The 22,348-nt window shown below is 44.9% G+C and overlaps 1 protein-coding gene across 13 annotated transcripts in view; it reads left to right on the top strand.

Annotated features, from left to right (window-relative positions):
• The window catches only part of fbrsl1 (fibrosin-like 1), a 294,241-nt gene that overhangs the window by 137,631 nt on the left and 134,262 nt on the right, over positions 1-22,348 (top strand). For 9 of the 13 annotated variants that reach the window (XM_034870770.1, XM_034870778.1, XM_034870772.1 and 6 more), the window contains one exon: positions 4,676-4,711. The exons of the other annotated variants lie outside the window; for them this stretch is intronic. In XM_034870770.1, the coding sequence (XP_034726661.1) occupies positions 4,676-4,711 (36 nt within the window). The remainder of the gene's footprint in view (positions 1-4,675; positions 4,712-22,348) is intronic. 13 annotated transcript variants of the gene reach the window in all.

Raw genomic sequence — 22,348 nt, 5'->3', positions numbered from 1 at the left:
TCTTTATCCAGCAGGGGTAAAATGATGGAAGGAAAAGGATTTTAATGGACTTATTAAATACATTGTTTTAAGCTATTCAGCATTCCAATTGAAAATTCAGCTGATGGAAAAATCATCTAGTCTAATTTTTCTCATCTTCATCCTCTTATGTCTCTTGTGCACTGTCACCCCTCTTCCTCTCGTACTGTTTCTCTTGAATTTGTGTAAAAGGCTGTCTTTTAATGAAAAAGTCAGGAGGAAGGGGCGGGCTTGTCAGATAAAAGAGCAAAGCCGGTTGACAGCTCTGACAGGGATATACGACAAGCACAGAGAAGCAGGGGGGCACGGATAAGGGCGGGGGGGCGGCAATGGGGGTGGGGGGTTGGGGGGGCTGTTGAAAATTGCGTGCAGTAATCGTCAACGCTGTTAGATGTGGCATGTCACTCTAATCTGCTGCCAAATAAATGGTGCACAGACGCTGATTGTTGTAGCCACGGCATCCATATCTCTCCATCTCCCTCTCTCCCTCTGTCTTTCTCTTTTCTTTACCTCTCTCCTCCTCTTTCTGTCTGTCTGTCTGTCCCTCTCTCTTCTAGTCTCTAATTCAGGCTAGCATCAACCTTAGTGCATTGTCCAATCAATAGCCTAGTTTTCCATTTCTGTGGCATTTCCATGGGCCAATCAGAACTTTGATCTCGTCTGCTACATCCTCTACCCTTGACCATGGTGACTGCGTCTAGCTTTTCTTTTCCTGGTGAACACTAACGTGCATTGTTAATCATGTTTGGAGGCTACAGTGCGCCATTTTATTTGCTCAGTGCAAAGTGAATTACGCCAGAATGATCGCCCAAGGCATGCGAGACTTTGATTACGTGCAGCCTGAGCAAATAAAATGCCACAGCAGCCGCTGACTCCCAGCACAATGCAACGTAATGAAGCACAGGCTGTTTAAGGCCGCCTTCCTGATTTGTAATATTAGCTAAACTAGCTAGCATTAGCCAACTTCATGGTATTTTTCAACTCAGTGGCGGAAAACTAACTAATTACACGTACTCAATTACTGTAATTAATTTGAGGTGCTTGTACTTTACTTGAGCATTTCTGTTTTCTGCTACTTTACATTCGTACTCCCCTTCATCTCAGAGGCAGATATGGTACTTTTTACTCCACTATATTCATCTATCAGCTTTAGTTACTAGTTGCAGAATTAGATTAACAATGCAAAATGTAATCAATAAATAAATCATGATAGGGGATATATTCAAATTAGCTCCACTGTTAGCAGCTGCAACACTAAAGTGATGGTCCGATTAATGCAGGGCTGTAGACAAGTCCACCTTAGTTTAGTCCAGAACAAGTCCAATACCAGGACACGCTTCATCAATGGTTTTGTTTTGAAGGAAGTTACTTTAAAACAAAAGCATATAGTGCTCAACTTGGTCGAGACCAACCAGAATATTTGGCGAGTCCAATGGCGGAGTGTGAGACACGTCCAAGTCCAAATACCAACGAGTCCGAGACAACAGAAAAGCGAGTTGAGTCCGGTCTCAAGTGCGAGTCCGGCATTAATGCATCAATAATTATATTTTGCATAATGAGTACTTTTGGTACTTTAAGTATATTTGATGCTGACAGCTTACCATGTGGCCCACCTTGTTGCATATCTTGACATCTTTTTCACTACTCTAAAGTTTGCAGGTCTACACACAGAGAGATTCTTCACCGTCACTGTGTCACTGTCTCTTCTATATTTTTTTATCGTTTCAGCTCCATGAAGTTTCTGCCACCGCACTGAGAGCACTGCTAATTTTCGTAAAACACACTCCACCACATCAAAGTGGCTCCCCGGCTTTAAGAGCTCTTAACTAATGATGCCGTGTCTGCAACGAGTAAAATGGATTTCTCTTGTCTTACCGCCAAAGGAAATAGAGACAAATGCGACATGTGGACGCGCCCGCCTGTAAAAACAGTCATGCATCAATTTGGGAGCAGGGAGTAAAAAAAACTGCAGGGGATGTTGTTTGTTCATTGCCATGGTTGGGTCTTTATCTGTTTATTTTGACTAGGTAATTGTGCCTGCGGTGCAGCCGGGCCCGGCACTAAGCCACACAGGGATTATGGAAATATGGGGTGGCAGAGGGAGTGGGTACCACTGCATCTGTGTCCTGCGGAGGAGAGGGCGGCAGTTGTGGTGCTGTCAAGGTCTCTAACACCCTCGTGTATCCACCCACACCCACCCACATGCACCCAAACCCACCCAGCTACCTAATCTGCCATACATGTTCGCATCCCTTGCCACCTCATGCTCCATCGAGCTCTGATTGGTCCGCCTCTTGGCCTCCCTGCAATGACAAAAACCAATAGTCTGGGTTGGGAGAAGATGAACTGGACCCTCCCCTTGTCGCCATGTTTTTCTTTTTTCTTTCCTTTATTTTTTTGTAAGGCGAGTGGAGGAGGGGGCATGGAAATGGGGAGAGGATTAGGGGGCGGATTTAGCAACATTTCTCTTCTCTGGGGCTGTTTAGTTAACCCTTAAATGCCGCCAGCATCCGCCCCATCCATCTCGCCACCACAACCCCCCCCACACACACACACACACACTCACACTCATCCTCCTCCCTCCCCCACACTCCCTCTCTGGGCGGGTTCTTAAATCCTTTTGAAGTCTTAAGCGCTGCAGAAATCCATTGAGAGCCATGTATAATGGCTTTTAAGAGAGAGTGTTTAGCTGGATGCCGACCCTATGGCTTATGAACCGCTGGCGTTTTAATGGATCCCCCCTTTCCCTCCTCTCTCTTCCTCCCTTCACCGGCACTAAATCCAATGGATTGTCCCTCATTATCATTTAAATAAGCCTCTCTTTCTGCTCAGAATGCTCCAAGTTGAATGAACTCTACATAGTAAGGCTAATTCCAAATGGCTTTGGCCTCCCGTCACCTATGCACATATGCACTCACACACAAACACATGCATATAAACACACACACACACACACACACATCTATGTGCACTGACAACATGCACACACACGGACAACAGACCACATTCTCACTGCAACACACTTTTGGCCCTTTTTTTAGGGACAGATTTTGCCTTCTGAGCAGTTCTTCCTCCCCTTTCTCCTGGCCTCCTCTCTAGTCGCGGTAGTGAAGGGATCAGAGAGGTTGAGCAGAGCGGGAATAGCCTTTTGATTCCCGCAGAGCCTGCTTTCCGGTTCACGGCAGGACTCCTCCCTAATCGTCACCGCAGGAGCTGTCCTGCGAATCAGAGGGGCACACAGGCGTTGATGAGAGCTGAGGCCTAGAGCAGGTGTGGGAGAGTGGATGAGGGGTATTGGGAGGGTGCAAAACAAGGGAGGCAGTGGTGGTGAAGGTGTGGGGGAGGTCGCTTGGATTGAAGGTGGACCTATGGATGAAATTGGTCTAGCAGAAAAGTCCCCTCCAGAGACCAGGGGGGGAGAAATTGCCAATCTAGACAGAGGAATAAAAGAAGTGAGAAGTGGAAGTGGAGGGAGGGATTTGGAGATTGGTATTCTTGCTGGGCTCTGACAGACAGAGTCGGAGAACAGAACAAAAGCTAGCTTTTTCTGTCACCATCCTGCTCTTGTTCAGCATTTAGAGGACTGCATTAGAAAACACAGGAGGAGTTTGAGGGGCCCAAAACACCTCCCTTGATGATGGAAGATATACTTACACTGAGTAAAAGGGCTTTTTATAACATAATGAACAATGATTGGTTGGGTTGCATAATGTTGCAGACACCATTTTTGTTTAAAAATAATATCTCACAAGGTAAAGACAAAATAAAAAAAAACGCCATCCAATGAAGGACAGTGTAGATATTGATTTTGGCTTGCTAAATGTCTAATGATGAACAGGACATGTTGTCTTTTTGCCCGTAAAGGATACAAAGCATTTTTAAAATGTTAGCTTGGCCGTTGATGCTTCTCTTATTCAATATTGTTTGTTTGGAGCACAAAAAAAAATACCTAGGAAATTTAAAGATGGTATAAGGAGAGAAGCCAACTACTTCGGCTAGCAGGGCACCTGAGCTGTTACTCACTCTAGTTTTATCCTTTTATCTTCTGGTGCAAGTGATAGATTTACTCCCATGTGTCTATCTGACAGATGCCACTCTGGAAGGTACAGAAGCTAGTGAATTCAAACAAATAAATGGTGACAGTTAATCTTGAACTGCACTGCAACGCATCGCCTGTATTATAAAACCATTTGAGGCGTTAATAATTTGGTCCACCGGCCAAGATTAAAACCGGACATTAACCAAAGCGTTGCCACATAATGTATCCCAGAGACTCAATCATGTTTTCTGTAAAGCATGCACACTTCATACTGTGCTTAAAAGGTGTCTACACAGCCATAGAATGATTATTGTGCACCTTTTTAATTATAGTTTTACCACATGATTAAGGATTTCCACAGTGTCCTTCTATGAAAACTCGTATTACGTCTCTCAGCTGGATGTGAGTGATTGTTTTTAGAGCGGGTGCTGCTCAGCTACCCCCACAGTGGAGGCCAGAATGGATGGGAGTGATGTGTGCGGGCGTGGGGGTACATGGCGGGGCGGGTAAAAGGTTAACGTGAATATTGGTATTAAAGCGGCGCTGCTTCGTCATGTCTGTGTCAGCGAGTGAAACGCTCCTTAAAGGTCATCCCTGTTCTCCTCTCTCTCCCTACAGAGTTCCACTCACTCGCTGTCAGGCCGTGGCTACTCGGTAAGTGGCATTTTCATGCTTCATAGCTTTACGGCAGAATTACAATCTCCAACGACCCGCTTTATGGTCCCGGCGCTCGACATTTTAATTATGTTAAATAGAGTAATGGAGAAATCATGATATTAGGGACATTAATTCTGGCTGACTGACTGATTAAATTGAGGGAAGGTGTCCTGCGCTACCTTGGCGAAAAGAGCCTCGTTTTATTGGCATCGATCAGCGCTGCTCGCCGGCGCTGCAATTTGGCTTACAGAGTTTTATGTCTTCCTCCAGTGACTGTCAATGGAGGATGCTTTTCCTCACATACAGTATATGACAATATGTCTAAAAGCCTTTTTAAGGCCCCCTGGATCTATGCAATAAATACAATTTCACTACACCACCACAGAAATGCATGTATATTTACGCCTTCAGGAGGATCCACAGCAGTTTTAAAATGTCTTATGATTTGTTGGAATCAACTGACTGATTAATAAGAGTCAGTGAGATGGTTTCTGTCATGTTGTTGAAGGTAATCTAACCGAGAGGAATATTTAGTGATGCCTTGGAAAACGTCAACCCAATCCTTTCAAACATACACTCACTTACAAATTTTCAGAGGAAGACTATTTTTATCCCCTAAGAGCATCTGTTGCCTTGCCCCAGTGCTTTTTCGAACCGTACATTTGTGCTCTTCCCCTCCCATTGTTTCAACGATGTGTCTAGTCTCTGGGTAATAGAGACAGCAGTCGTCCTTTATGTCCTTTGCTTAAAGGGGAACTAATAAGAGGCCTTTCTTTAAAGTGCGCTACTTTTAGCTGATGAGTGGCATATGGCAGTTCTTATTGCAGCTTGGAAGCAATCATCCCGACAACTATAAATGGTTTGTCATCGTTAATCTGCCTCAAAGGACTGCAGTTAAAGCGCTGAACAGAGCTTAACTTGAAAAGACCTTGATCTCTGTGCAATTTTTGTATAGTTTAGTTTTAATAGAACATGTCACATTCCTATTCCCCAGCGGTCGCATACTCACAGATGGATGAAAACAAAGAAGACCTTCCAAAAAAGCTTGTGGAGCCCTTTGGCTGGAGCTGTCAGTTTGAGTCGGCAGGGGACGAGGCCTTCTCTTTATCTGTATGGGAGGAAGGGAGGAGCGGACTGGAGGGGGCTTGGTGTTGTGGGGTCGTTAGAATTATACAAGCAAAGAAAAGTCTAGTAACGAGGGCAGGAAGTTAGACGTTGTCGGGCTCTGTGGCTATCCGACGGTGCTATCTGCAGTGTTTGTAGCCTCTGGGCACCTCCTGGGTGCTGAGCTCTGACTCAGTCTGCTCTTCTGCCGGGCTCGCTTGATTTCTCGGGTCTCCTTATCTGCATGAGCTTCAGGCTTTACAGTATGATGGTTTCAAAGGGGGGGGGTTTTGGGTCGGGGGCCCTTTAGGGATCTGCCAGGCAGAGGATGAGTGTGTAAGGGGGGGGTGGAGGAGGAGGAGGAGAAGGCCGGTAGCTGTATAGAGCTTTATGGCTGGAGGAAGAGAGAGGCTATGTATGTGGGTGGAGGCCTGTCAGTGAGGTGGGGAGAGGGTGTGGGAGGGTCAATGAGGCGGGCGCACAGGCGTAGGCAGCGCCACTGGCCACCAATAGCATGGACTGGGCTATCGTCTGGTTTCCCCTGGCCCTGATCGCCATCTACTGCTCTGCCCCCCACAAACACTCCAAAAATCAAGACGGTGAATGGGGGCTGGTTATCTGTCACAGTCAGTAAGCAAAAAATATATATATCCATATGTCTCCTTTCTTATGTTGCCTGCCAGACACAAGAACGTACAGTAAAGGAAGTGTCTGGGCTTTAGCGCTAGATTCATGAAAACAGGAAATTGGAGTCACCAGAGTGTTTTTGAAAAGAGAAAATACCTTTTGTACTGTCTTAAAATGGTTTGGCAGTTGCATACAGAATGCATTGTCTGCTGGTTTCATTCATCCAAATTGTGTTTTTGCACATTACATCATACATCATCTCTGCACACATTCTGAAGAAACACAACATGTTTCCTCATCATTTTGTTCAGTCTCTTTTCGCATTTCTTTCTTTGTTAAAAGAAAGAACTGACTAAACAAAAAGAGCAAACCATATTTCATCACTTACTAACAGTTGAAAAGTTGAAATTCAAGGTTTCTGCTGGTTGATGCAAACGTGTGTTTAAATGAAGCTGCTCATTACTATTAATTTCAATGGAAAAATACATATTTGATTTCTGTGTGCTAGAAATAGTGGCCATTGACTTTTTATTCTTGCTGAGGTGTCACCCTTTAGACTGGTGTAAGTTCAATTCCACAATAAATATATAATAAACAGAAACATATTGGAGGTGTTTAGCAGTGAGTTGTTGATATCTGATTTGACTTAACTTTGTTGCCATCACAATTAACGGAACTTGCCTTGGTCTTGCATTGCCGGACCTTCCTCCACAGTGCTGCAGTAGGAGGTCTGCGTAGTCCACACAGCATTCCTAGAAAAGAGAAAAACTTGCTCTAGTGAATTGGTATTTCTTTAAACCATTCACAATCGTCTTTGGCCGGACGCAGTCTGGAAAATAGCCTTGGGAAGGAACGTGTGCACGTATGGAGGCGAGCTTTGGAATTAAAATGGCCCTAGCTCGGAAGATGGTTCCTGAATTGACCGGAGTTTAGATTACCAACACTGGAGGTGCGTCTCATGTCGCTTAAATTGCCTCCTCAACTCCTCCAGTTGCCTCCCTTGGAGAAAGAAGAACCGAGGAAATGTGTTTTACTGGGTCACTCAAATACATCAGCTGTTTGGGCGGAGTTAGCAACTCCTTCAGCTGCACAGCTTCCGGGAAGGCTGCTCTTGTGTATCCTTGCCTATAGGTCCTCGATGAATTATCCTCGATGCTCGCTCCTCGAGGTGGAAATCTAAGAGCTTTGAGACGGCCTTCACCAAGCAGGGCCAAAGAACATCAAGTTCAGCTGAGGACAGAGACCGGCATAGGGGCTATCCCGTGAATAAACGTCATCGATACATAGACTGCTGCAGGGCAGACAGCACGACAAAGAAAATATTCCTGAAAGTGTTATATATCCGTACGCCAAACTACCCTAAGTTACTTCAGGTGAAGGCATTGCTAGATTTTAAAACAGTCCCCCCACCCCGACCCTTCATCCCCCATTCAGGGGTGTGGGCTAATCTCTGGACCGTTGAGTCGAGCAGCCATGTAGCAGCAGGACTGAGACTTGCTATCTCGCTCTCAGCGGAAGACTGGATATGGAATTGTTTATCAGGCCGACTCTCTCCTGTCTGCTTTGTGCAGGCTTCATTATAGCAGCGACTATGTTGGGCAGACAATATCTGTGCCTTGTTTCCTGCGCTGCTACCTGCGTGTTGTTCCACTGGAGATTGGCCTGGGCTCTGGCGATTTATCATCCTCTCTCTGGGGCTCCTTGATAAAGAACCCCCCCCCCCCGTGCCTGTGAGATACGAGCTGCAAGAGACGGGGAAAATGCCAAAGAATCTCACTGCATCTATCTGCCCATCCGGTTGCTGCCCCTGGGCTGGATACACTGTATAGAGGAGGAGCCGTTTTGGCTAAGCGAAAAAGACAGCACAACTCCCTTTCTTTTCAGATGAAGTGATTGAGCTTTGGTCTCCCAACTGCATTTTTTAAAACCACCCAAGGCCAAGCTACGGCTCATGTTTTCATGCACGATAAAAGCATAAAGCTTTGTCTGCGACAGTATAATCTGACTTGTCTGTTTTGGGAGGGTTTATCTCTGCGATGTCAGGGAGTAAAACCTTAGCCCGGGTGTTTGGGCTGAGCGAGAGTGCTGGGAGCTCTCAAACACACCCGTTCTTTATTTCCCCTGCTCAGGTCATAATCATATTTAACGCCAAATGAGTCTACACTGTAAACAGAGCAGTCTCCGAGTCATTTGTGCGTTGTTAAACAGCCCTGTTTTAATTGATTTGGCATTCCCGACCTCCGCATTGTGGCAAACACACTTTCCTGTCTGAGTGACGAGGCTTTTTACAAGATCTTTATCGAATACAAGGATTATGTCACTTAATTATAATAGAAGCCATTAAAAGCTTCACGCTTTATTAAACAAAATGACACAGATTCACTGGATTAAATGCTAAAACAGCAATTGAGTGTAAATTATATATTGTACTTCTATAGCACACAGAGCTTTAAGAGAAAGCCACGGCTGCTTTCCCTTCCCCCCCCCCCCCCCCCCCCCCCCCCCCCCCCCCCCCCTCCCCCCACAGTATACGAAGTCTCCTAACTGCCTCTCTGTACATCACTCTGTCTGCCTTTTTCGCTCTGCTTACTTTTCAGTGAGGTGTGCAGGTGTCTCCATACCACCGGCTCTGCACATGGTGAAAATTAGTGAAGGAAACCAAGAGCCCAGCAGGAGTGGGCCGGGGCCCTGACCTTGTACTGGCCTTAGGGTGGGGCGCTGCCTGTCAGGGGCCTCTCTATGAGGGCTGTCTGCCTTGAAAAACCTATTTGTTTATCCCTGTGTGCGGTCCGGCTTCAGATCCTGGGCCCTGTTGCTCACCGCGCACCAGGGACCCGGGCTGTTGCCGCTAGCAACAGATAAAAATTGCTGTTAACCACAGCAGGGCCCACAACACATCAATCAAGGGTTCTGCAGATAAAGGCTGCAGGCTTCTGGGGCCTCGGCTGAATGGCACGGTTGAAAATCCCTTTCCAGTGGCTGAGCACACACAGCTCTGGTGATAGAGGCCTGCTAGCATTCAGAGTAGAGGAGGGAAACTTCGTTTTCAGCAACGCAACTCAGGTTTTGTTCTAATGGAGATGCACTAGTACGGCACCAAGACAAAGGGGGCTCTGGGAGAGGTCATTTGAATAAAAAGGCGACACTTTGAATTAGTGTTACCTCAGAAAAACCAGCCCAGGCATAGTTCAGTTGCTCCAAATGAACTCTTAATTACTTTTGCCACTTGGCTTTGCTCTCAGGGCTGCTTAACGCCGGGACGTTCAGCTCCACCGCATTCCCCCTACCCCGTTCGTTAGGACTGAATTGAGATCAACGACTGGAAATGGTGACTTCAGTGGTTCATTCAAACCTTTTTCCGTCTAGTTCCACCACCCTTAAAGCAGAAGTATGATGATGCTGTGGTGCCTGGTAATGAAAAAGAACAAGGCTGATCTTTTCTCATATCAAATCCAGTTAATGTATTCCCAGACAAAGCTCAACGCTAACACCCATGTTGGAGTTAGTCCAAATGAAACACCGGCTCTCATGGGTAAAATTATAGCTTTATCCCCCTAAGCCCAGCCTTGATTATCATCACTCTTAGTTTGTCCTGGATGCACTGTCCCCTAGCTCACATTTGCCCCACTTTAAACAAATAGCCCTATAATGTAACAATCAAACAATGCTCTGAGGCTTTGTTTACTGCAGGCTTTCTCCCCATTAAGTTTCACGGACACTGTAGACAAATAAAGTGGTAATTCCACTTTATCATATGTTACATATACCACAATCAAGCAGCAATTACATGCTCCTTCCATTTGTAAGAGCTCCCAATGCCGACGTGGATGTTTTAATGAGGGCTGTAATGAACGCTCAGGGTGTTTGGCAAGTCTCCGAGATGTTGCCGGGGCTTTTATGGCTCCCCATTATAACGTACAATTTGCATCAGCAAATTACAATGCTCCATATCATTATCCTGCACCAAGGCCCGATCATAAATTAGAGCTCCAATTACAAACATCTATCTGGGAACTGAGTATGATGGCAGCCCACCAGAAGCAAGGCAGAAGGGAGAAAAAGCCTCCTGTGGATTGTGGGATGAGACTTCCATAGAGGTGTGATATTCTCATAAACCGCCCTTATGGGGGAATTCATGCTTCCACAAAAGAAAAAGAAAAAAGTAGACCGATTTGGGAGGGAAAGAACGTCTGCTAGTTCTGTTTTGGCAGTTCCATATGTCATATTTCACGGCGAGCTGCACATTGAACTTTTTGGTATTTTAACCGGCTTCCTTCTGTTAAACGCAACACCCGCTGATTATGGTGGCTGACTGTTTCACACTCCTCATTCAAAGCCTGTCCATTCAGCTTTGCAGAGGAAGGGCCTCGTCCATTGTGTCTCAATTCAGACCCAGCTATGTCCCCGTCTCCTCCAATCTCCATCTTTCTGACTTTCACTCCCTCTTTCATTCAACTTGATTATACACTGGAGGGAACCTAATAAATCATAGAGATTTATCAGTGTGCAGCTTATTAATTCAGCGCCACAAGTGTAATATTAGTCTGTGTCATTTAAAGGAGCAGGCATTGCAGCATTGTCAATGTACCCCAAGGATTCCGGTGGAAGCCATTTTAGTTCGCGAGACTTGTCTTGGTTGTTCTTCTCTCTTTGTTCTTGGTAACACACCCATCTTACTCTGACTGATATGGAGATTCAGTGCCTGGCTCTCTCCTGAGCGTCAACAGTTGTTGTAGGGCAAACAAGCAGCCGAGTACCTGTGATGGCTTTGTTACCTGTAATCTGCGACCCGTGACCAAATCTCAAATGGAGAAGTAGAACAAAAGGCTTACGCCAACAAAACGCTTCAGGCGGCAAGTAGAAACCACGTCTACTGATGAGACAAAAGGCCTGCGGGTCTCCCGCAAACACACAAGAGCTCCCCGACGCTGCGCAAACAAAGCCTGAAATTAAGAAGAGCCAGAGGCAGGCCCATTTCTACAGCAAAGCTAAAGTGTTCCTTTTTCATGGCCTCGGTGGATTTCAAGTATTGGATTGTAATAGGGCAGAGATATGAAACCAACGCTTTGCCATTTTCAGTCACAGATTTTGAGAAAGCAGATTTCTAATCCTTCTTCTCTCTTCTCGGCTTTATCAACATTCATACACATTTTCCGGTCTAATTGTAAAGGTACTTAAACCCCCTCTTGTTGCCTTTTTCCAATGTTTAATTCATGTTTTGTTTTTGCATTTTAACCTTGCATATCTGTAGGATCAAGTGCATCTATCTGTGCTTTTTGGCTGGCAAAGCCAGAGCAGAGAGGCACTGCAAGCCCTTGTTTGAGTTTGAGAGGTCATGAGATCAAGATACTTTAATCCATATTCACATAACACCCCCTGGCAATTATTCCTGCTATCTTTAATGTTTCTATGAATCTATTAGGGTTAAAGCTCCCACCCACCTCTCTTAACTCTACCCGCACAAGTACCTTTTTCCAAAATGTCTACAGAAGTTATACTAAGTAGGTCATGTTCTGCCACTCGTCTTCTAATCACTCAACGAAGAGAACACGATTCCCCTCCATCGGAGCCCCTGAGCCTTGCTCCTGGGATTTCAGTCAGCAACATACACTCATTTGATTTTCTGGCATGTGTTTTCTCCTTTTCCTTTCTCTCTACACCCCTCTTTTTACTTTCCTTACCTTGTATCTGACAGTACACAAGCAACACCTACCCTTCCTCCAACTTCACTACACACCTACACACACACGCACTGCAGCCCCTCCTTCTCCCCTCATGTCTGTCTCTTGCTTGTCTCTCGGTCTCTCTCAGTGGAGAAGGTGTCTGACAGTAACAGCAGGTAAGGTATAAGATTACAGGAGAAGCAGGGGCAATTATACCTCCAGCTGATGCTGGTGTGTTTATGAGGAGAGTAACTGTTAATGGCAGTGTTGTGGTTTCTCCAGAGGCCAGAGCATGGCTTAGGGAAACCTGCTGTTTTTGTCAGTCTATAGCTTCCTGCCATGAAGCTGTAGATGAGGGTTTTTTCTGTCCGCCCATCTGATTTGTGTTCTTTCTCATGCCTCGCCGACTCTGAGAGCCTTCAGTTTGGGCTGCCGTGCCTCTGTGTTGCCTGTAGCCTTGGTGGCCCCGAGCGGGTACGGGTTTCCTGTAATGTGCAGCATTAAGGTGCTGACTAGATTGCAAAACAAAAATAGCTTTGTAAAGTCAGAGCAGCTTGATAAAAGCACATTGGTAAACACCTGTACACAAACGCACACACACAGGCCGGTCTTAACAGCAGGTCTCATACCAGGGTTTTGGCTGCCTTGCCACTTCCGCCCTACGTGCCCTCTCACACGGCAGGAAGATCACAGTGATTGCAGAGGAGTTTTTGTTTAGATAAAGGAGCTTAATCATCATTGCATGGGGTTTTCAGTCTAGCGGGGAAACCCTCCCAGGAGCTGTTCCTGGCTCGCAGCGAGAGGTTTCAGCAGTCCTGGGAGCTAAAGTGGAAATGCATCACAACACATCCTTTACAACAGTTTCTTATGGCACTGCAAATTCATTTTACTTTAAAGTGAAAGCAAAACTAAAATGAAGAAACATGCTTTGTATTTCAAACACATTAAGGAAAAAGCAACATAAAGATCCACATGTTTGTGTTAATCCAGTATACCTTGGATTGTGTTGTGTAGCCCTGCCTCACAGTTGTTATTCGCCACGTTTGGCCATATGTAAATCAGGCTACAGCACATTAATATGACGTTATAACACATACTTTGTATCAAATTAGACCAAACTAGACATAACATGGCCTTAACTACACAGTCAATGAACATGTACTTTTATTGTACTTAAGTAAAAGTTTATCAAAGTAATAGTACTTTAACTTTTGTTGTAGTATTACTTGCCATCATTTCTGCACAGAAAAACAGGATAAGTCTCTGAACATAAAGTTGTGAATTATTAATACATGTAAAAATTAATGATGTAATAGTGTCTAAATATAGTCTAATTTGGGTCTCACGGGTCCACTACATGACAAACCCTACGGAGCGTTCCAGGTGACGTGTGTGCATATTTGGACAGAGTGAAGGTGTAAATTAAATAATAGATGGAGACAATAAAACAGAAGTGCATGATACTTTTCCAAATAAAACCTGTTGCAGTTAATAAGCCAGAGCAACCAAACCAGTTAGCTGTCGACGATCGACGGAGCCGTATATATGAGTTTCACTGTGCCCTTTATTGTAAAGAATCCATGATGCGTTTTCCCGTGATTTTTGTAATTTTACATGCTTAAAAATATCGACATTAATATCCATTATGTATTATTCATGAATAGTTTCCTGACATACTGTATGTCTTACAAAGTTTTACCTGTACTCTATTTGTGAAGATATAATTTACACACACCTTACATCTGTAACATTGCAGAGATTGTACAGAACTAGTGGATCAAAGTGTTAATGAGTGTCACTTCCACATGCAGTTCACTCCTTAATGTCCCTTATGACCGCTGAGTCGGTTTACAGTACAAAACGTTCCCTTAACCGACTACAAGCCCAGTGGTAGATTCCCTGGCTTAGCTGTGACCCAATTACTGACGGTTGGTTTTCAGTCTTCAGAATGAAGGTTCTTTTACCGTTTCACTCATTGGAAGTGGGTTGTCATAGAAGAGCCAGCTAAGTGCCAGGAAATGTTAATAAATGCCAGACTTACCCACCAGTGTCCTGCCCACGAACCATCCACGCTCCAGACCCCATCCACTGTGCCTTCAGCGTGTGGTTGGCCTTGGCCCCGATCACACCGGGGCACATGGGAGATTAACTGGGCTGGCTTACTCACTCAGCAGGTTCCTCGACTCCCCTCCACTCATCCCGACCCAATCTGCCAGCTAGCCTCCTGCTCCACCGAGCCATGGCAGCAGGGCACCACAAGCCCGGCCCGCCTTCATTACGCCTGCCAGATGGGCTGAGAATTAGATTCAAACTCCCACCATGGAGGGAGGGTGTGGAGAGCGATTGAGGAGGGAGGAAGGGAGAGAGGTGGCGGAGGAAAAGGGAGGAGGGAAGAAAGTTGTGGGGGGGTGGGGGGGGGGAGAAAGTAATGGTTTTTGTTTTCATTTATGTTGCAAGTTATTACATTTTAATGTAACACCCCTGGGACCTGGCAGCATTAAATGCCTGTTCTTGAATAATCGACACTAACTGCAAGCAAATGCTAGGGAGAAATGAAATTAGCGAGCGCAGCAATTTGGCACAGTGATTATCGGCTCCTTGGAGGCACTTCCTGATGATTTAAGAATGCTAACATTTAAGCAAGTCAGATCTCATTACTCTTCAAGGTTAAATCGAGCTGTGTCGGAGGGGAGGCAGATGCTTGAGTTGGAAATAGTGCTTCCTTGTCTCACTGTGTCTCTCTTCATCTCTCTTTGTTTATGCCGATGTTTCTCACTTTTGCAGCAGCTCACTGCAAGCAACTCAGGGCTGAAATCTGTCAGACCCTGATGACACCTTTTGCCAGCACGTAATTAGATCAGCAATACTCGCTTTCCAAAGTCTAATTTGTCCTTTGCCAAGGATCGTCCCTTGTGCTACAGGCACTGTCATGCCAAGTGCCTCAGCCTGGTTCTGAATCTCTGTGTGCCACACGTTCCCTTTCACACAGATGTCTGGCTGGGCCTTTGGATGAACAAAAGAAAATGGGAACATTTTTGAATCCACACCAAAGGGAAAGTGTTTATTACCTTTCAGACTGCACCACAAATGTTCTTTTATACTGTATTTTTCTCTGCTATTCTAACTTGTTCTATGGAGGCCGAAACGATTTTCAAAGCAATTTCAGCCCTGGCATCTTCCGGTCCAGTGTTTACCTCAGCCAGCCATACACATCTGTTCTCCACACAAACTTGATCCAATTAGGTGACACCAGACAATGGCTTACTCCTCCATAAGCCCAGCACAGCGCCAGGGGTCCCCAACAATACGGAAGTGTTTTTTCTTCCATTACGGGGCGTCAGATCCTTTTAAAAGTGTTTACCTGCCGCCAATGTGTCAGCCCCTGTTTCCGAAAGGGGGCTCAGCTGGGGACGTGATAGGCGATGAGGATAATGATGCGAGTGGGAGCAGTGTGGCGGATGCAGATGCACTTTGCCGTGCTGTGTGTGATAAATCCCTTCCTCCGCTGCACTGCACCCCACAAAGTTGAGGGACAGATGGGTTGGACTTTTATCTCCACTTTCTAAATGCAGGAGAAATCAAAACATTTTTCACTGCGGTGATGAGATTTATTTAAAGCGAGACAGGAGAAACAAAGCTACTTTGGGGAATATGTCTATTAGTTTTTCCAAGCTGTTGTTTTCTCATGCGGGGGGGAAATCATTGCAAGTCAAATGTAATCATCCCGTCGTTGGGTTATTCTCCGTCTCGAATAATAATAATATTAGGTCGGTCCCTGGCATTGCCTACATCAGGCTTGTAATTTGAATTTCTGAGACACAAGTAAGAAGGCTGATGTTAATCAGAACCAATCACTGATGTTATGGCAGTTTGTTTTTTTCTTGTTTATAACAGCTTTATCTTTTGGCACATCTTGAAGATTTGGCAGCCTGAATTCATTATCTGCAGGGTTTCATGTAGTCAACAAACATGGTGTCTGTAATGTGGGATTTTGCTTCCTCCTACTTACATGCTCTGTGCACGGTACCGCATCTGATGTCTCTGCATCACATTTTGTCTTTGTTGTGGCCAAAAGGATTTCTGGATTGTAACAGGGTTACCCCAGGAATGAAGGTGGGGGGGGAGGGGGGCGGCTCTAAATTGTAACCAGGCATTTCCACATGAAACATTCATGCTTAAGTATGATTAGCAGAGATTAAGGTGGGTTTATTTTGCCTCTAAGAAGGCCCCGTGACAATTTGGAAATGGATTGAGAGCAGCTTTTGCGAGCACAGCCTCCTTAATCCAGTGCCACGAGTTCTCACCCACCTTTGCTGAATTATTTACATTAAAGTTCTCACGTCAGCTTTGGAGCCAAGGGCCTAAAGGTACCATGTGTTAAACTGCCTGCACCTCAAAGCATTGGAAGCAGGGAAAATGTTATGTTAAGTGTTTCCAAGACTTTTAATGGAACATGGTTTACAAAGTGAGAGATTTGTCAGTGCCACACGAAGAGCTATTCTGCAGGTAGGACACAAAAAAAACTGTTGCATTAAGTTTAGGGAGACTGTGCCTATTGTAATGGGAGCGGTAGCTTTTACATTGTCTATTTCAAAGACTGACAGACGGAGTGCTCAGATCAAATAGTGGTCCGTTCTCCCACCTAGTGATGTGAATCCATCTCCCCATCCAAGCTAGTCTGCTATCATGTATCCCATTTCCATATCGCCTCCCCATCATGTATATGAGATGGAGCCCTCCCATGTGCTGGATGATGTGGTCCCCAGATAGATTCATTCATACATAATGATAAAAGATGGGTTTGGACAGGGCTACTTATTTGACAATCATTGAAGTGCCACTGTGATGGATGGCGAGGAGGACCTGCACCCCTCTTCCCTCCCACCTCCCATCACATAGCCATGGCTCCCTCTTCTGATCCCCCCTTATTCATTTTACCCGGCCCAGCTCAAGGTCTCGCCTCACTTTAAAAGAGAAATATCAAATTGAATTAAAATTGCGCGCTCACCCAAAACAGAGGCCTGTGCGCCTTAAAAATTACACATCTGTTCCCACAATTTATTGTTGTAAAGTCAATCCCCTCTCTCTCTCTCTCTGTCTCTGTCTCTCTCTGGGCGCGTGGTAATGTGAATTATTCATGCCAGCGGGGCCGCCGCGTGCTTCATCATGTTAAAGTGCCCATGACATTACTGATGGAGCCACCGACGCCCCCGCACTGCTCGCTATGCTAATGCATTTGGAAGGAGGAAAAAAAAGAGACGGCAGAACCTCTAGGGATCAGCAGGACAAGAACAGAGCACCTATTAGAAATTAGTACTTGAAAGTCTAAGTCCTATCCAATCGCAGACAATCCCTTACCTTTTTAAAAGCAAATCCTGTGAATGAGGAAACCAAACATTGGTCAGGATACGTGGCACCTCTGTGGCAACTGAGAGCAGCTGAACAAGTTTCACTCATTCCTTTCCCCACCCTCACTTTACCAGCTCATGCTCAGATTCAAAGGTTTTCTGATCACAACCCTACTTCTCAGCTGGAATACCTTTCTGCTCACTGAGGGAGTGCATCTTCGTAGCACCCAGGGGATTATATTGTGTCAGCATGCATCAGTGCTGGGAGCTCTTGCTGTATTTATTGGAGCACTGAAATTCAATAAGCCAGCTCATTGTAAGAGCCAAGAATTAACTTTGATGGTGATATTGAATGTAGAGCATCAGTTTAGCTTGTGGAAGAATATACTTGCACTGAATGCACTGTGGTGTACATAATGTGGGTCTGCGGGGAGAGGCCATCATTCAGCTCCATTTTTTGTCCCTCAGGTGTTTGTATTCATGGCGAAGAATGGTCTGATTGATAGGGATTTCTAAACCAGCAGACTATCGCATCTCACATCTTGATATCTGCTCGGCAGATTCATGCAAAAGGAGGCCACTTTCCCAAATATTATTTCTTGATGTTGTAAATCGACCTCGCAACGAGCCAGTGCAGGCTGGCAGAGGTTTTAAACAAAGAACACAAGCACAGAATAGGGAGGAAGCGGTGAGAAGAGGCTGAACATTGTATGAAATATTTCCACTGTCAGTTTGTGTTATACCGGCCTCCGATGTGCTCTTTGTGAAGCTTTTCTCACCTTTTCAGAAACCGCCCGCGCGTCTGTAAAGGTGCTGGGCGAGATGAGCACAACTGATACTGTGGTTCCCACACGCTTTGCCTTCTGAAATTTCACAACCAATAGCGGTTACTGACAGAGCGAGCATGATAAAATCTCACCTGATTAGAAAAAAGGAGAGTAAGAGAAGCAGTGAGAAAGAGTGGAGGCAAGGCGAGTAAAAACTAGCAGCGATAGCGGGCCCCATCAGATCTCTGAGGTCGTGTCTAGGTTTCAGTTGACACATCTCTGGCTGGCCCCGAGCGCGCCACTCTCTCCACAAATGAGTCAGGACTGACGCATCGCAAACCACACTGGCATGGCTTTATCTCCTGATTGCATATTTGAGGCAGATATTCAAGTATAATCACAACTGTTTCCCTTTCAGATGACAGCAAACCAGGTCAACACTTTTTGAATATTATCTAACCATTTTAATCCTTCCAGAGGCAAACAAACACATATATCGTCGCTGTTGGGTAAAACCTTGTATGTTGAAATTGTTTTTTCAGAAAAGGAAAAAAGGCTGATTTGAAACCATCTTATTATTGAAATATTTACCTCAAGCAAAGTCTTGTCACCATTTAAATATATTGTAAACCCCACAGAGAGACATAAAGGGTGACCAATAAAAAAAAATAACAAGACAAAATATGGAAATATGAGATTCTGCCTGACAGGGACAATAAATCACCTTTTCTTCCAAGGTTAATAACTGAAACCATGACATATGCCACCCTGACACGGTCGTGTCCCCTGGCACTGGGCCCCACTAAGGTCAGTCATGTGGGAGAGGAGGGGGCACTCCAGAGGCCAAAACAGGAGCCTGGCCCCACGTAGGCGGCAGATCTGGCCCATAAATAGCCAAGTTGCCGGGCTCCTGGGAGCTGCCATGCTGAATCTCCGAGATGCTATCGCAGTCAGCCAGCCGTTTTTTGTTGTTGAGAAGAGGAAGGAAGGCAATAGATGGCATCATCCTGTTTGGTCCTTTTCTGACTTAGTCTGTCGTGATTATTCTCTTTATCTCTGATCATCTCTGATTTAAGATGCTCCAGTTCGTTCCTGTCATTCAAGCTGAGGTGATGTGACGAATTGTCTAAGTTATTAACTAACAAACACAATGATTTGACTTGCTCGACAGCGTACGTGGTGTGCAAGTGGCAATCTAGATGAATATAATGAATGGTATTTTGTACTCAGCCTGCAAACATATTCACATTTCACCATCACTATAATTGGAAGCTTTTTGTTTTTGTGTTTTAAGGCTTTCAAATTTCAGTAAATTGACGGATGTCACAAATGGTCCGCCCAGCTGCGCTTCCCTCCTCCCATAAGAGATGCTTGTTAGCAGAGCTGCCATAGGCCCTCCTCGCTGTGACGGCTCAGTCACAATCTATTAAGCTGACTGGATGCCTATGCTTCTCATAACTGGCACCAAATATTGGTTTTGCTGAATTCTCAAAGAAAAAAAGCCACATTAATAATAATAATAAACAAGAGGCTTTTCGGCAGGATGTGGGTGGCTGTCCCATGGGAGAAGGATCTCTAGGATAGAGAAATAGTTTCTAGCAATGCCCAACAGGGGTTCCGCCACCTCCCCCTCACAATCCCCAGGGCCTTGCAGCTATCGAGGCACTTGTATGGCTGTAGTAAGACAGCAAAGTTTGCATTTACCAGCTACAGAGCTCCCACTCCGAAAGCAAGCCTTCAGGGTAATGTTAGGTCTTTTCATAAGTTACAAAGATGTAATTAGACAAATTAGCTCAGCAGACACTCGGGGTTGCGTTTTTAATGGTTGCATGTTGCCTAGGTTGGTAATTAGCAGGCAGCCGCGGCTCCAAAATCACACATTGCACTCGAGGCCGTGCATTCGTAACCTGACAACCAGTAGCAGCGCGGTAATGAAGGCTTTTGTATCCCACTGGCTTGGTTTGTCTCACTTGCCAGCCAGGTTTGATGTCGGAATTCACGCTGAGCCACTGTGCAAATCTCTTGTTTATGCCCCAATGTATCATTTTCTTCCAGGTTGAGCATGCCGTCCTTTCGGCATGGTGATGTATTCAAATCAAACGGATGTGTTGTTGCCTCAGAGGCTCAGACTTTCATTTGAGCCAATCACCTTTATGGCTCAATTCATCAAGGCCTTGGTCTACGTGTCCACGTCTCTTGTTGTGAGTAGCACCCGGGGAGCCGATGAGCCATTTCCACGCGCCCAGCTCCTCTCCCACTTTTAATGACTTGCCGATGGTGATTTTCACCAAGCGGCTGTTTTTTATTGGCTCGGAATAAATTCCCCTTCTCTCTGACACTAGACATTCTCTTTAAATTGGATCGAGGGGGCTGAATGCCAAATCGGAAATGACCTAGCAAAATGCAGATTAACTTGTGACAGAATGTATTTGTCCGTTTACTGTATGTGTCCATATTAAATTTGTGACACTGTGTTTATCACAAATATGACTTAGCTGCAAGCTTTTTACCGGCGTTACAATGTTCAGTCTTCATATGCAGCAAGAAATGGATTTTCTCTCCATTTATTTCCATACAACCTCGAGCACTATGAAGGCATGTATTTGTACTTGTGTATTTCATAACATTTGTCATTATCACAAATATATTACAGTCAGCTGCTTTTAGTCGGGCTTTGAATGTGTCATACTTCCTTTCCTTCAGCAAAATTCCAAACATTGAGTCCATTTCAAACAATACAAACGGATGTTTTCAGAGAAGGTACTTAACATGTAGATATTTAAGTCTTAATTATAATCAATTTCTATTTAAAATCCCAATCCAATAAACTGGACCCATTGAAGGATAACCCCATTAGCTGCCGTTTGCCGTAACCTCTCCCAGCAGCTTTGCACCACATACTTTCTTTCTGTCCTAATTGTGTGGGCAAGTTGGCCCAATGTTCTGACTTCACCGATGTAGGAAGGGGATGATTGGGAGCAACATGCTGCGAGTGGATAGCGGCACACATCCACAGGAGCTTTGTGGACCAGGGAGATAAGGCTGGATCCCACTGTATGACAGGGAGGCCGGGACCGGGAAATTAAGGACAAGAGACTGCAGCCTTAAGGCCAAAAGACTCAGCAGAGAGTAATGAGAGCCAGCTCACACCGAGGATACTGCCCAAACTGCCAGAGAGAGAGGGTTGGGGGAGGGGAGGGGGGAGGGGGGGGGGATATAACAACCTTGGAGCACGAATTAGCTGCCATAGCTCCTGACGTAGTAGAATGTGGAAATAACAGGCACAAATGACAAGGGACAGTTTTAAAAGTACCTTTGATTCCAGGTGCAGGAATGTGACCCCTGTTGGAGCAGGCACAGTTCCCTGAACACCAGACTGGAATGCACGGATGTAACACCGCATTGTTTAGTCCCAAAATTTGTGTCAGACTCATTATGTGGCAAACATTTGGTGCATGTCATGATATCTAGCCATGGTACTCAGAAGTTAGCTTTAATCGTTGTTTTAAAGTTATAAAAAATTTAAATAACATTGTGACAATGTGAAAGGGCTCACTCGTGGTGATGGGCCTACAGAGAAGTATAACCTGAATCTTTATTTTGCCTTTTCATCTCACGCAATCATGCACTCAAAACTTCTATTTGTCCAATACTTTGGTTTGGGAGCAAATACTTGATGCTATCGCTCTAAACTGAGACGGTGAACATGGGAAACATCAGGGGTGGGGGAAAAAGAATTTGTTGTGATTTTTTTGTTACGATTTTTTAAATCAATTATTTTGCCTAGAATCAATATTTTTATATATTTTTTTTAAACCAATGATTGACCTTAATATGTTCTGTTTATCAGTAGCATCATATCCGTTTTCCGACCAAAAGCACAAAATGCAGAGAATCCATGTTATGTACTTTGGAAACAGAAAATAAAATCGCAATACTCAAAACAATCGAATCACAATACTCCTAGAATTGCAATTAAAAAAAAAAACACAAAACAAATTAGCACCCATGTATCGTGAAAGAAACCGGACCAAAGCATATAGTAAACATTATGATGATGATGCTTAGCATCAGCATATTAAGCACTGTCATTGGGAGCAATACACAGATGTGGTCGTTGTAAAC

This window comes from Etheostoma cragini, chromosome 5 (genome assembly GCF_013103735.1).
Source record: "Etheostoma cragini isolate CJK2018 chromosome 5, CSU_Ecrag_1.0, whole genome shotgun sequence".
Lineage (NCBI taxonomy): Eukaryota > Metazoa > Chordata > Actinopteri > Perciformes > Percidae > Etheostoma > Etheostoma cragini.
This window is presented reverse-complemented; position numbering and strand designations above follow the sequence as displayed.